Source organism: Neltuma alba, unplaced genomic scaffold, assembly GCF_004799145.2.
Source record: "Neltuma alba isolate B1F8T4 unplaced genomic scaffold, ASM479914v2 tig00012617_pilon, whole genome shotgun sequence".
Classification (NCBI taxonomy): Eukaryota; Viridiplantae; Streptophyta; class Magnoliopsida; order Fabales; family Fabaceae; genus Neltuma; species Neltuma alba.
The window spans coordinates 407,584-421,332 of NW_021637059.1; the positions used below are offsets into that span (position 1 = coordinate 407,584).

Genomic DNA, 13,749 nt, shown 5'->3' on the forward strand with positions numbered 1-13,749 from the left:
CTTTCTTAAATTGCATATTAGGAGAGCTTAACAATATTTTTATTAATAAGATTCATTAACTGAAGCATGGGACTCAATTGATAATCAAGGTCTGGTATTTAAGAAAGCCTAATGATATTTTACTCAACTCCCATTATCTTTTAACTGAGCAAGGAAAGTAATCGAATCTCAATTCCCAAGAGTAACCCATCCCATATTCCATTTCAGTCACTATTATTTGAAAATACCAAAAATATCTATTTTCATTACACTTTATAATTTCATAGTTTTCAAATTAATTGTTAATTACATTCGTAGTTGATACGACTCGAGGTTGTGTCATACTACACTTTATGAAATTCATTGTCGATTGGGAATCCCAAAGCCCACGACATAAGGCTCTTGATCAGGTGCTGCTGATGTGGCAATCTTTAAAAAAAAAAGGAAAAAATAAATAGTAAAGCGTTTTCTCAAGATTTAAAAATTTCAGAATATTACAAGGGGCTAATTTGGGATTTTGAAATTGATTCATACTAGTTTGTCATTTAACAATTTTTAGGGTATTTTGTTATCTTTTTGCCCAAATATAAAATTTATAGTTGTGTTATTTAAAATTTATGAAGATTATCGTCTAACAAATTTCTAGAGGCTGGTTAAAAAAACACATTTTTCCGTGATCCATTCGTGGAATATCTATCCACACGCATATGTGTGCGTAAATGTTTTTCAAAAACACATTAAAATATATATAATGCTCTCAAGATTATAGTAGGAAAAAAAAAGCCTAAGCAATCTAAAAAAACTGAGGAGTCCTAGAATTTTGAGGGAAATTGATTGATCCACATTCACCTCACATTAGATATTTAAAAATTGCATATAGTTTATTTATTGAACTTTATTCGGAAAGCAATAACCGCCCGCGATATTCGGCAAGTGCCCAGAGTGGATAAATATTTCTATACATTGGATAATGAAGCATGCAATTCTTCATGAATACCCCGGTGATTTCCTCAAAATAAAGTCAATCACAAGCATTCAATTAAATCCACCATTTATTAGCTAAATTAGTTTAAATAAAAGATTAAAAAAAGTATTTTTAATCCTTTAATTTTATACAAGATTTATTTTGATACCTTAATTTTATAAATTGTTTTTTCAATCCTTTAACTTGGATTAATATCATGTATATCTTATGAAATTTGATCTTATTTTGCTTTTGATATCTGAAATTTGAAATCAGTGGTTTTGATTACTAAAATTTAACCTCATTTTGATTCACTTAACAAATTTTTGTCCTTAGAATGTATTGGTTCGTTTTTTTTAGTGAAAAATATATTGTTTTTGAAACCAAAACCACACGTTGCTAATTTCATGAACCAAAATATTGACCTTTTAACTTTAATAACGCTATTTTCATTAACAAAAAAATAATTATATTGCAATTTTAAATGTCGATATAATAATATTATGAAATGTTGACATTTTAGATTTAATTTTATAAAAAAATAATGATTTACCTAAAAAATCATGATTTAAGGTGTTATAAAGTATGAACGGATTTGGAGTAGAGAACTGAAAAGATAATTTATAAAATAAGAGACTAAACAAGGAGTCAAAGGCTTCATAAAATTTTTATTTTAAAAAAAACAGTATTCTAAATGAGTAATTAATTAAAAGATACTCACTTGTTGGGGCCAATCTCCATTCTCCAATTGAGCATTGATTAGGACTCTGGCTCCCCGATGAAGAGGTGTGGGATCTCTCTCAGCCTTCCAAACAAAATCTGATGTCAGCTTTTTATTTTTCTTGTAAACAATTCTCATTAAAGATTTTAAGGTAAATTATTATAATATAACCTGTCGAGCTTGCATTAAACCCATCATAGCCCAGGCCGTCTGTACCACATTTGACCTATTACCTTCAAGGGGAATATATTTCTGCACATTCATGAAAATGATGAGCAAATTAAGTGTGGGAACCTACTTATATATAAAATTATACTAAACTAATAAACATATTTCTCATTGTAATTACGTAAAACCTGAAACAACAAATCAGCTCATTAATTAGTATGCATTAAAACTAACGAAAACTGACCTTTAAATTTTATAGTATACGTACACACAAAAACATTTCTACAGTGAAGCCTTCACGGGAGAGGCATCTCTCCGTTTCTCTTCCCCTTCATTTCCCTCTACTTCCCATCTTAACCATAAAATTATATTTTAAGCAGTCCAAATTTCATATATTTCATAAAATTATAAATAAAATGATAATTTTTTCAAAAAATAAATAATTAATTAAACTACTAAATTTTAGCTAGGATAATTTAAAACAATAGCAAAACATTATTTATATAATTATTTTATATGATATAAAATATAGACCATTTAAATTGCAATTAATGATTGAGATGGACAAGGAATGAAAATGAAGGGAAGAGAAAGTAGAGAGACCCCTTCCCGGCTTGTACATAGGTTGTTACAGATATAATGCAAAGACTACTGCTGACTTTCTACACAACACTCACTGGTTGCATTCTATACCGGCTAAAAAAACAAATATTATAGATAATTATCTAAATTATCTTAAAATTTTAAAAAAATTATGTAAAAATTTTTTTTTTAAAAAAAAGCTTACTACACCGGTTGTGTTTACCACCATTGTAGAAAGGTAAAACTGATTTTTTTCCGAAAGTATATTACTTTCTACACTATATCTACACTAGCTACAAAATCGGAGTAAAAATCTTTTAACCATTATATTAAAAAAGCCTTTCTACACTTGGTGAACCAACCATGGACAATGCAGCCTATATAGAACTGCTCCGAATATGTATTTATTATAGAAAATTGACCTTTTTTGGACTCGAGAGACAGCTCTCTCCCCAGCCACCATCGTCTCGTTGTGAAGTAAGGAGAAAATTGACAGCTTTGCGAATGGCAAGACAATTATTATAAGTCTTACCAGAAGCAACAAGGCCACCTAATGCAAACCAAGTGCCATAAGTGAAGCAAACCCCCCAGTTGCCATACCATCCGCCATCTTCTGTTTGTGTGTCTTCAAGGAACCTCACAGCTTTCTCAATGAAGCTTTCAATCTCTTTCTTTCTGTGCCCTGGATACAGCTCTGAGAATAAAACTAAAGCCTGAATTGCTGATCCTGTGCATTCCACATATTCATGTTCCACTACGATGCCTTCAAAAAATTCTGTAGGATTCAATACCTGATCATCATCATCCAAACAATCTCTTTAATTAATTTCAAACTCAAATGATATTGCTATATGTGTGTGTATGAGATTCTTAAAAGAGAGACGAAGAAAAGCATTAAATTGATAATTTTTTCTTTAACTTTTGCCCTTACTAAAAAGAGAGCATTAACAATATGTTTTATATTTTCTCTCATATTTACTTTATATCTGTCTCAGCATTTATTAAGTCAACAAGAGTAAATTCGAAAAAAGCTCATTAATTACCATACAATCGACTTATATTTAGAAGCAAATTTTCTTCCTAACCCATGAATAGGAACAAAGTGGCATATGATGTATATATGTATGATTCTTACTTCCAACCAATCTTGAGCTTTGACTGGCTCCCATGCAGCTAAACCACCTTTTTCACTCTGCAAATATGTGAATTTTAGAGTTATATATGCTACTAATCAAATCAAAACACAAAGCAAACAGTACCCCAAAGAAATGGCTTTCTCTCAAGGAAAAACCCATGAAAATGATAACCTCTGGAGAGAAAATCCCCTGAGAAATTCAGTCAAAATTTCTGTATAATTTGAATTAATGAGATATTTCTATGAAAAAATCATTGTTTTATTATTATAATGAATCATAATTGCAATGTTACTTACTTGAAGTGACAACAAGACATTGACAGAATCATAAAGCCTTTCAGGTTCCGTCTTTTCACCCACAATCTCTGGTGGTAACATTGATAAAAGAAGACAACACTGAAAAGAAAACCAAAAGATATTTGCATGTGACTATATATATATATATATGTATTAAATGGCAACATAATTTAATAAGGTGAATCTGATAAAGTAAAAAGGTTATTCACTTTCAAGCCTTCTGCTGTGCAATCTGAAACTTGCCATCCATGGTCTTGATCTGAGAAAGTCCATGACCCTTTAGAAATGTGACGATACATGCTTTTAAAGTCGCCTAAGGGATTTTCCTTAACCTGATAAGATCATCAGTTTTAGTTAGTACTACAAGAGGATTTATGCATTAATGCACACCAATATAACAGCTCTCAATTAGTTACTAAAAAGTTGACCTGGGATTTCTTGATGAAGTCATGTCCTTTTGCAAGAGTAGAAGCAATTTCGTCAATTTGGTTTGTGGCAAGTAAAGCTTGCACAGCAAAACCAACATCCCATTGTTGGCTTCCAAAACTCTGCAAATAGTTAATGGCATATATTGATTAAACCCAAAATATTTCTTGGAAAAATCCTCAAAAAAATATCTTTAAAATTTCAAAATCCCAAATTAGGAATTAGTACGAAAATATGTTGTTATTTGCTTTTTAGATGTAGTAAATAATATTGATTTAGAATTTTGCAATTTAAGAGATATTTTTTGGTATTTTTCCATATTCCCTTTCATTAAATAAATTATTCTTATTAAAATAATAAACTTGAAGATATTTATGAACAGATTATTTGCTTACCTGCATGGTAATTCCATCTTCCGAAACCCATATGTAATCAGGAACCCTAGCAAGATGCTTCTTAAACGCATCTCCATTCGGATCTTCAATCCAACAAGCTAGCATACACAAAACCTGTGGCAAATGATGCAAAAGGGAAATTAAATACTGAATAGAAGCATGCTCACACCAAAATCAATAATCATATCAAAGTGCTTGGCATTAATTGAGTCATTCTAATTAATATTACCTTTTCGACGCAGCCAATAGTTATGTATCGACTAGTTTCATCTTCATAGTGAATATGCCTCATTGTTACTTGAAGAGCTTTTTCTCTTACCAACTTATTGAAGGGCCAACGAGTAAGAAGTGGCTCAGCAAATGTATATAAACTATCCCATATCAAATCTTGTATCAAGGGATGTGGATAGTAAAGATCTTCCTGCAATGATTTATATATTCGACATTAATTATCTATGATATACAATTGTTCCTTAATTAATTAGGAGAAATCAACAAGCTTATTGTGTTTGTTTCAATATATATATATCAAGAAATTATCATAGACTAAAGTAAAATTAAACTCACCTTTGCACAAAGGCGACGAGCTTCATTCCAATGAATTTGATGGTAAGGTTGAAGGTAGAGTTCTTGTCTGAGCTGAAGAATAAGAGGTGTGATGGGACCCACAAATCTTTTCCCATACAAATATGACATAGGCATGTAAACCAAGCGGCAGTAACACCACATTTTAGCTGTATTAATTACCATATCATGGAAGATATTATTATTAGATAATGCAATAGAACTAGCATTGAAGTTTTTTTTAACATTAACACACTAATTGTCACTTACACTAAAATAACTTACGTCACGTCCACTTATGTAGTTACGATTAGCTTTTTAATCGCACAATATGTGTGTGTGTGCGTGTGTGTAAGATCTCATCACATATCTTTGGACTGATTCACAAAAACCGCTAATGATTAGAAAGCAAAAAAACCATATATAGCATGAGAAATTACAATATAGTAAAATTAAAATGATGAGGCAAAATATCAACAGAAAATTAAGGGACTAAATAATACTATCTTCGGTCCTTAATATAACAGTTGGCTAACTAATTTGAGAAGATTAAAAAAATTAATTTAATTATTTGTAACAAATGTATGTTGACTTTCTTAAATTGCCCTTATTTAATCATGTATATTGAAACTGTACTTGGATAGAAATACTTTACAATTAACAGGAATGTTTGTGAAAATACATTATAAATTTGAGAGACAAAGTGATTGGGGTCTTATATTTAAGATCGAAGATAGTAGATATGACATGAAATTAAAACATGATTAAACCTCCAAATCTAAAATTCATATTAGAAATGTATGTTCACCATTGAATTACGTACCTGGATGCATAGGAAGGAATGATGGAAGGAGCCAGAACTCTGGTGGCATTGGATTTGTTCCACGCCACTCAAACAATCCAAGTATCTACAACAACAACATATATAGTAACAATATATGAGACAGACGGACATACATACATACATACATAAAACCAAACATGTAGGGATTGAATAAGATAGAACGTACTGAGAGCCAAGTCTTTCCCCAAGAGGGTGGTATGTAGGTGGCACCACCATGATCAAGAATCCATTTTCGAGCTCTGAAACAAGCATTGTCTTGGCCTCCATTGGGTCCTTCTCCAAGCATTCGCATGCATATATAGCTCAGCGCAGTGCAGAACATGGTACTGTGTCCCTCGATGTGTAGGCCCCACTCTCCATCTTCATTCTTTTAACACACACGCGAAAACTTAAAACTGTAACATATGACCAATACAATAAAGCACGTTTTGATGCTTAAATATGTATGTCATATGTACCTGGTGATAATATAGGTATCGAAGGATTTCTTTACGATACTCTTCTGGGAATACAGCTTCAAGATGACCAGTAATATACAAGCAAAATACCTGCACCATTTATACACATTTGAATTCGTTTAGTAGTTATTTAATATGAAAATGAAGTAGGATTAATTGGAACTTGTGACATAAATTTGATAATTCTTTATTCTTATTACAATACATATATACATATACGAACACACACACACGCGCACAAAACACACCCACACACATTCCCTAAAATTTCTAGAATCCAAATTATTAATATTTAATAGAATTGTGATCAGCGTGAATATTGTATTGATTCTTTATTACAATAGTATAATTATCTAAGAAGAGAGGAAGATAAAGATTTGTTATTGGTGGGCCCCACCTAACATGTGGACCCCAATCCCATGCTTTTTTTTTTCTTTTAAATTTTTATAGCACTGTACTTCCATACTCCTTTGGTTATGTATATTAATTGGATTATGTAAATTAAAAAATTAGTTAAAACGGGTTAAATGCAATGTATGTGTAAAAAACTATATTTTTACAAAAGCAATCTTATTATTTGTGAAGAGTGAAAATAAGCAAGAGGTAAAAAGTTAATACAATAGTACAAGAGGTTATTAATAAGAACAAAAATATTAAAAAAAATTTCAAACATCATTTATGTATATTTTATAAAGGATTAATACAACTTTTGATCCTTTAAATTTGCCTTCATTTTGATTTTGATCCCTCAACTTTTAAACCATAAGTTTTTGTTCTTCAAGTTTCTTTTTATTTAAAGCATTAGTTTCTATAATCCAATAAAACTTGGACTATTTTGCCTCTTGAGAGACCAAAACCTATGGTTTGAAACTTAAAAAATCAAAACCAAAATGAAGGTAAACCTAGAAACCAAATATTATATTAACCTTTTTTTATGAATAAGACTTCTAACTCTAAAGACCTCTTGTTATAATATTGAAGTTGAGGAAGTATATTTGTGATGGGAGGGTATCCCTAACATTTGGGGTCCACCAATGAACAATATCTATTTGTTGTGTTTCTTATAGCACAGTAAATATGCATATGCGTATATATGGTTGGTATATATACCAGAGGTTGCATGAAATAGAGAGGTCCAGCAATTTGAGCAGGCCAGTGACCATCTTTCGATTGCAATGCGCTTAGATAATGAGTTGCCCTTCTCACAGTGTTCCCAACTTTTTCATCACTTATCTCCTCTCCTTTCTCTATCTTCACCCTTGGTATTTTTTGTTTGAAATTCTTTTCCCTCAGGAACTGCATAAAGTCAATCACCATTAGTATTTAACATTAGTTGATATAAGATTTATTTAATTAAGTTGGATGGATTAAAAAAATAGTTAAATTAATTATTCGTAAAAGATATGTTTTAATTACTCTAAAATATCTTTTTAAATCATTTGCATTGAAACTATACTCATACAAACTCTCTTAACATGTGCAATCAACTATGACAGTTTAAAAAAATAATAATAATTACAAAAAACAAAATAAATTGAGATAGTATATTTATAAATATTTGAAAACTCGGATTAGACTAGCTAGGTTGACTTGAAAACTAATGACCTAGCTTCTTGGCTGGTCCAGCAAGCAAGTAGCTAATTCAAGGAAGAAGCGAACCTGTATGACTCAAGACCAAAAGTAAAACTATACTCCTTAATGCATACTCTCTTAATATATATATATATATATATATATAATATCAATAGGAATAACTTTAAAAAATGATAATTATGGGAAACAATATTTGTCAAACTCAACGCCCAACTAATTCTTATATTAAGGACTAGAGGATGTAGTACAAGACGGAAATATAATATTTGTCAATGAATCAGCTTGGTTTGCCAAATATATAATTAATTCATGGAATTGGCCGTTTCCTTAGCGTGTGTAATCTAAAATGTTGTGATGCTTATTTGGAGAGGAAATCAAAATCAAATTCGGTCCTAATTATAAAACCTCATTTGTAGCCTACAAATGAGGCCTTATAATTATGACATGAGGTGGTATATAATTATACAAGTAAAGTAGAAGAATACACATTAAAAAGAAAGAGAGACAATTAGAGAGTTATTAGCCTAAGAGAAAAACAGTACCTGTACGACGATACCTTGAAATGCCATGAAAAGCTAGCTACGTACGTACATAGCTTAGGGCTTGAGGTTTAAGCGATTATAGCAAATAATTAATGCATGAAAGTGGCTGCCTTGATTGAGGAAATAATCGAAATCAAAATATACAAATACAAGTACAAATGAAAATATGTATAATAATTAATAGCGGTAAAAAGTTGGAAACTTATTTAATTTTTTAGATAGGTTTCATAGTTTGTCATTTGTTTCATTGAAATATGCTAAAGATAACATATAAATAAAATAAAATCAAAGTGGTATTTTAATAGAGTATTCCTGCGGAAAAGAAGAATTTAATATAATTGAATTTACACAAACTTAGGATTATAAAAACCTTTTACAAGACATTCTATATTAAAGACAGGAGCTGAGTGTTAAAGAGAAGAGAGACCAAGAAGTGAAAGAGTGAGGGGAAAAAAAATTTAGAAACGTCATAGACAAAATGAGTAAAAACTTGTATCTGAAAAAACCATCAATGGTTGTTCACCCAAAAAAAAAATCATTGGCATGCATACATACTATCTCTGGTCTTTAATACATATGAGACTAGATAACTAACTTAAAAAGATTGAAAAAACTAATTAAACTGGTTACTTGTAACAAATATATATTTATTTTTTTAAACCATTCTATTTAGTTATGTGCATTGAAACTACCCCTTGATGGGAATTTCTTACTATCAATAGTATATTATAGAGAAAAAATTATAAATTTGAGTGAAAAATAAATCGAGATATTATATTTATCAACAAATCTAATCCTAAAACTAACTTTTACATTAATAACAACAGGTAGTACATAATGAGTATGTATTCATCATATAGATGCTTGAGATAGAATATATGCGGAGGTAAAAAGAAGTAGTGAAGGAGAAATGGAAGAGAGAGAGGGAGAGGAAGAGGGACCTGAAAACGCCACAGAAGGTCTCCACAGGGCTTGAGGTTGAATCGATTCTTGTAGAAGTTTTGACGAGCAGCTTCAACTTCAGCTCGTTCTTCTGGAGTTCCTTCATCAGCATGAAACTCCCATATTTGCCTTCCACTGAAGTTGTTTGTACTGAATATGTACGGATCCTTCCCTCCCTCTCATATCTTCAGCCTCCACATTTTGATCTCTCTCTCCCTCTCTGATCTGCAACTGCAATAAAAAAAACTTGGTTTATAATAAGCACTATCCAGTCGCTCTTATACATATATGTGTATGTGTGATGTGTCTACACACTCACGCGTAGATTTATATATTAATAAAATATAATTATGATGGTTGCTGGGTGCGTCGGTGAAATGGATGCTTCATGAGAATGTCAAATTATAAATGGTGGGAATTTGTATTATTAGGGAGGCTCATTATCGATAAAAATTAAACTAAAATAGGGGATACTTATGTTGAGAGAACTTTAAACTAAATATTAGGGTTCTGTTAGGAAAGAAAGTATATATATTTTCAGCTTATTTTGATGAGTATATATACACATACACACTTACCAAGATAAGCTGAAAACAAATTTTACAACACATGGCTCAGGTTTAGCTTAAGGTTTTTTATAACGACTCTATCATATATTTAGTTCAACTAAAAATCTTTTTTTTTTAATTTTAATTAAATTGGCCTAATATAAGCAAAGCTTGATTTATTTACCTATATTTTTAGGAAAAATTTCATTTTAGGACCACTGTAGGCAATTAATATCAGTCAACCCCTAAAATATTTCAAAGCTTCAGTTAATCCCTTAGGACTAAAATAAAATTAAAATTTAAAGATAAAATTACAATAATACCCTTCCTTTGTAAATATTTATTATCGCCAGAGTTCTAGCCACAGACGATTAGGTGGCTGCCGGAGCTCCGATGACCAGAAGATATTTTTATAAAATAAGGTGGCCAATGGGGGTTTTGAACCCATGACCTCTTAGCGCACAAAAAACAATATGACTACCAAGCTAACCAAACTACTTAATCATATGATACAAAGAAATATATATATATATATATATATATAACAAAATAAATGCAAGTGTCTAATGTAAATAAAAACAAGTAAAATTCGATAATTTTTAAGTGAAATTTAACAATTTACAACAAAAATTTGGTGACTTAAAGTAATATAATTGAATTCATAACTCCAAATGCAATCATTTAGGTGTGAATAAGCAAGTGAAATTTGAAAATTTACAATAAAAATTTATAGATTTACAACCTAAATTCGGCGATTCATTTTATCCCATCAATCTAAATAAAAATCAAAATCATGTTATTGACTGTTGCTATAATAGACTATACATATCATGTTTATATATATATATATATATATATATATTAAATGGTGTAAATAAATATTGGGGTTGAGTGAAGCACCGATGAAATGAATGTTTCATCCACAAGTCAAATTAATTAAAGTAGTGGAAACTTCTTTTGGTGGGCCAAAATGGGGACATAATTTCCTTGGATCTGAATTTGTTTTTCCTAATCCTTAATTGTGTTAACTTCAGGTGGTAAATAATTCAGCTCATTTTTATGCTTGCTATTAATTTGTCCATTATTTTGATACCCAAGACGAATTGTGCCAAGAGGATGATGTTTTTTGAATTTCCATTTTGGTTGGTTAATTTTAAGGACATATACATGATCAAATGAAATATCATGCTCCGTCTGTGGAATAACAAACTTGGTTATTATTGATCAAAAAGTTGTGCATGATTAATATTGGAAGTATAGAAAAATATTTTTATCAAACTTTAAAGCTTATCAAGATGTGTGTATCTAAAGTCTGTGAGAACTTTAGGTAATTTAATCTAATTTGTATCAAAATTTTACTTTGTTTTGAGATTTTTGAAACGCTTCATGTATCGAGGTGATTTGGTTGATTACGAAAGATAAACTGAAATGAGAATAAGCTCGTAATACTCTAAGGAAGATATCCTCTGTTGCATGCCAGAAATTAAAAATTTTATATATTAATGGGAGAGCTGGCCACCCAAAAGTGATCCTATAAAAGTTTAATCCGGATTAATTGGTTGTTCAGATTCTTAATAATATAATCTAGAAAAAGCGCCACCTTACAGTTGGCCAAAGGATTATCAAATACATATATATATATATATATATATATATAATATAACAAAATTTATATCAAGTTGCCTGTATCAATTATGTTAAATTCAAAGGTAAAGTTCCAAGTATAATATGCATTTTAATGACTTACAATAGCAAAATAATAAGTATTCATATAATATTTATAGAAATTTCTCTTTGTTACTTCTCTAATCCTATTTATAAGTCACTTCTAATATGTTTCATACAGACAAAAAAAAACCCTTAAACTTTATTAACTCTCATTTAAAATTCAACAACTTTCTAGCTTTATCCCTATTTAATATATATTATACTTCATGTAAATAAAGTCAACACAATAATAAATGAAGGATAAAATTATACATCCACAAAAAAAATTTTCTCTTAGTGTCCTATAATAAATAGAACAAAAAAATGTCTTCCACTTCTGCCCTATAAATAAGACCAGAGGAGTATTAGTTTTTCTAGACATTTACTAACAAAACTGATTGATAACTGATATGACACTTGCAACTTCTAACTAAGTATTTAATAGAATTTATTATTGAACTTTTTTTTTTCAAGGAATTGATTATTGAATACCATGGTCCGGATATTAAAATCAAGTAACCTATGTAAATGATTAAAAAATATAAGGTTAACATACAAATCTACATGCAAAGTATTTTATCATAAGACTTTAACATCATAAACTTCTTTTGGATGCAAAATGTATACATGACATTAATAAAAACAGCGTGAAATGTTGACTATTTAGCAAATATATAGGTCAAGAAAATGGTGTAAAAATACAAATTTTCAAAATGGTACAAGAATGTCACAGTTGTTGGAAATGTCATATTTATTTTTGCACTATTTTTGGTTGACATACTTGTTGAATGGTCAATATTAGTTGACTTGAAAGATTATAATATTTTTTCACTATTTTAAAAACTCCACATGTATCTTGACACCCAAGAAAAGTTCATAGCACATGGTGCCTTTGATAGAACACTTGATAAGTAGATTTCTCAACTTAAAATATAAGGGGGGAAAAAAGGCAACAAGATAAACTCAAAAATGCTAAAGGACATATTAGGGTGGATGAATTTCAAAATCCCTAATGAGACCCTTTGTACAAGTTTTGAAATTTTAAAATGCTGAGAAATGACAACATTGCCCTTGTACTCTTAGTAACTACTTTTATATAGCTATTGATTACTCAAGTTTCACTATCCACTCCTTTTGTTTTCAAAGTTCAGATGACAACTTTTATATAGTTATTAACTACACAAGAGTAGTAAATAAGTAACTACTAATAGGCTAACAAAAAGTCAAATTCGAGGTAGTTTGATATTTTTATCAATCTAGACATTTACCAATACAATTGATTGATAATTGATATGACTCTTGCGACTTCTAACTAAGTATTTAATAGAATTGATTATTGACTCTTTATACAAATAATGTACTAATACAATTCATTGATAATTGATATGACTCTTGCAACTTCTAACTAATTATTTAATAGAATTGACTATTGACTTTTTTTATACAAAGAATTAATTACTGTATACGATGGTCTGGATATTAAAATCAAGTAACCCATGTAGATGATTAAAAAATATAGGGTTAACGTACAAATCTACTTACAAAGTATTTTACCATAAGAATCTAACACTATAAACTTCTTTTGGTGACCTTAATAAAAATAGTACGAAATGTTGACTATTCAGCAAATATGTAGGTTAAAAAATATGTAAAAATACAAATTTTTAAAATGGTATAAAAATGTCATAGTCATGGAAAAACGTCGTGAAAAATGTATCCATGGCACGCATTAATAAAAATAGTGCGAAATGTTGACTATCTAGTAAACATGTAGGTCAAGAAAATGGTGTAAAAATACAAATTTTAAAAATGGTGCAAAAATGTCGTAGTCGTTGGAAATGTCATGTTTACTTTTGCACTATTTTTCGGTTGACATACTTGTTG

The 13,749-nt window shown here is 29.9% G+C and overlaps 1 protein-coding gene and 1 pseudogene across 1 annotated transcript; both read right to left on the reverse strand.

Moving 5' to 3' along the window:
- LOC114729249 (uncharacterized) overlaps positions 1-9,883 on the reverse strand; it is a 145,278-nt pseudogene extending 135,395 nt beyond the window's left edge.
- Positions 788-4,275, reverse strand: LOC114729253 (beta-amyrin synthase-like). Its single transcript, XM_028916243.1, has 7 exons — positions 4,056-4,275; positions 3,847-3,945; positions 3,550-3,606; positions 2,837-3,205; positions 1,836-1,916; positions 1,665-1,748; positions 788-988 (listed from the first exon to the last, which is right to left on the reverse strand). The coding sequence occupies exons 1-7, from the start codon at positions 4,143-4,145 to the stop codon at positions 875-877; spliced, it is 894 nt and encodes a 297-aa protein (XP_028772076.1). The 5' UTR covers positions 4,146-4,275; the 3' UTR covers positions 788-874.
- Positions 9,884-13,749: the final 3,866 nt, after the last annotated feature.

Coding starts and splice junctions, on each gene's coding strand:
- LOC114729253 (XM_028916243.1), bottom strand. CDS start 4,145: ATGTATCGTCACATTTCTAAAGGGTCATGGACTTTCTCAGATCAAGAC. Junction 3,607..3,846: donor ATGTCTTGTTGTCACTTCAA/GTAAGTAACATT, acceptor ACATATTTGCAG/AGTGAAAAAGGTGGTTTAGC. Junction 1,749..1,835: donor GTTTAATGCAAGCTCGACAG/GTTATATTATAA, acceptor TTTGTTTGGAAG/GCTGAGAGAGATCCCACACC.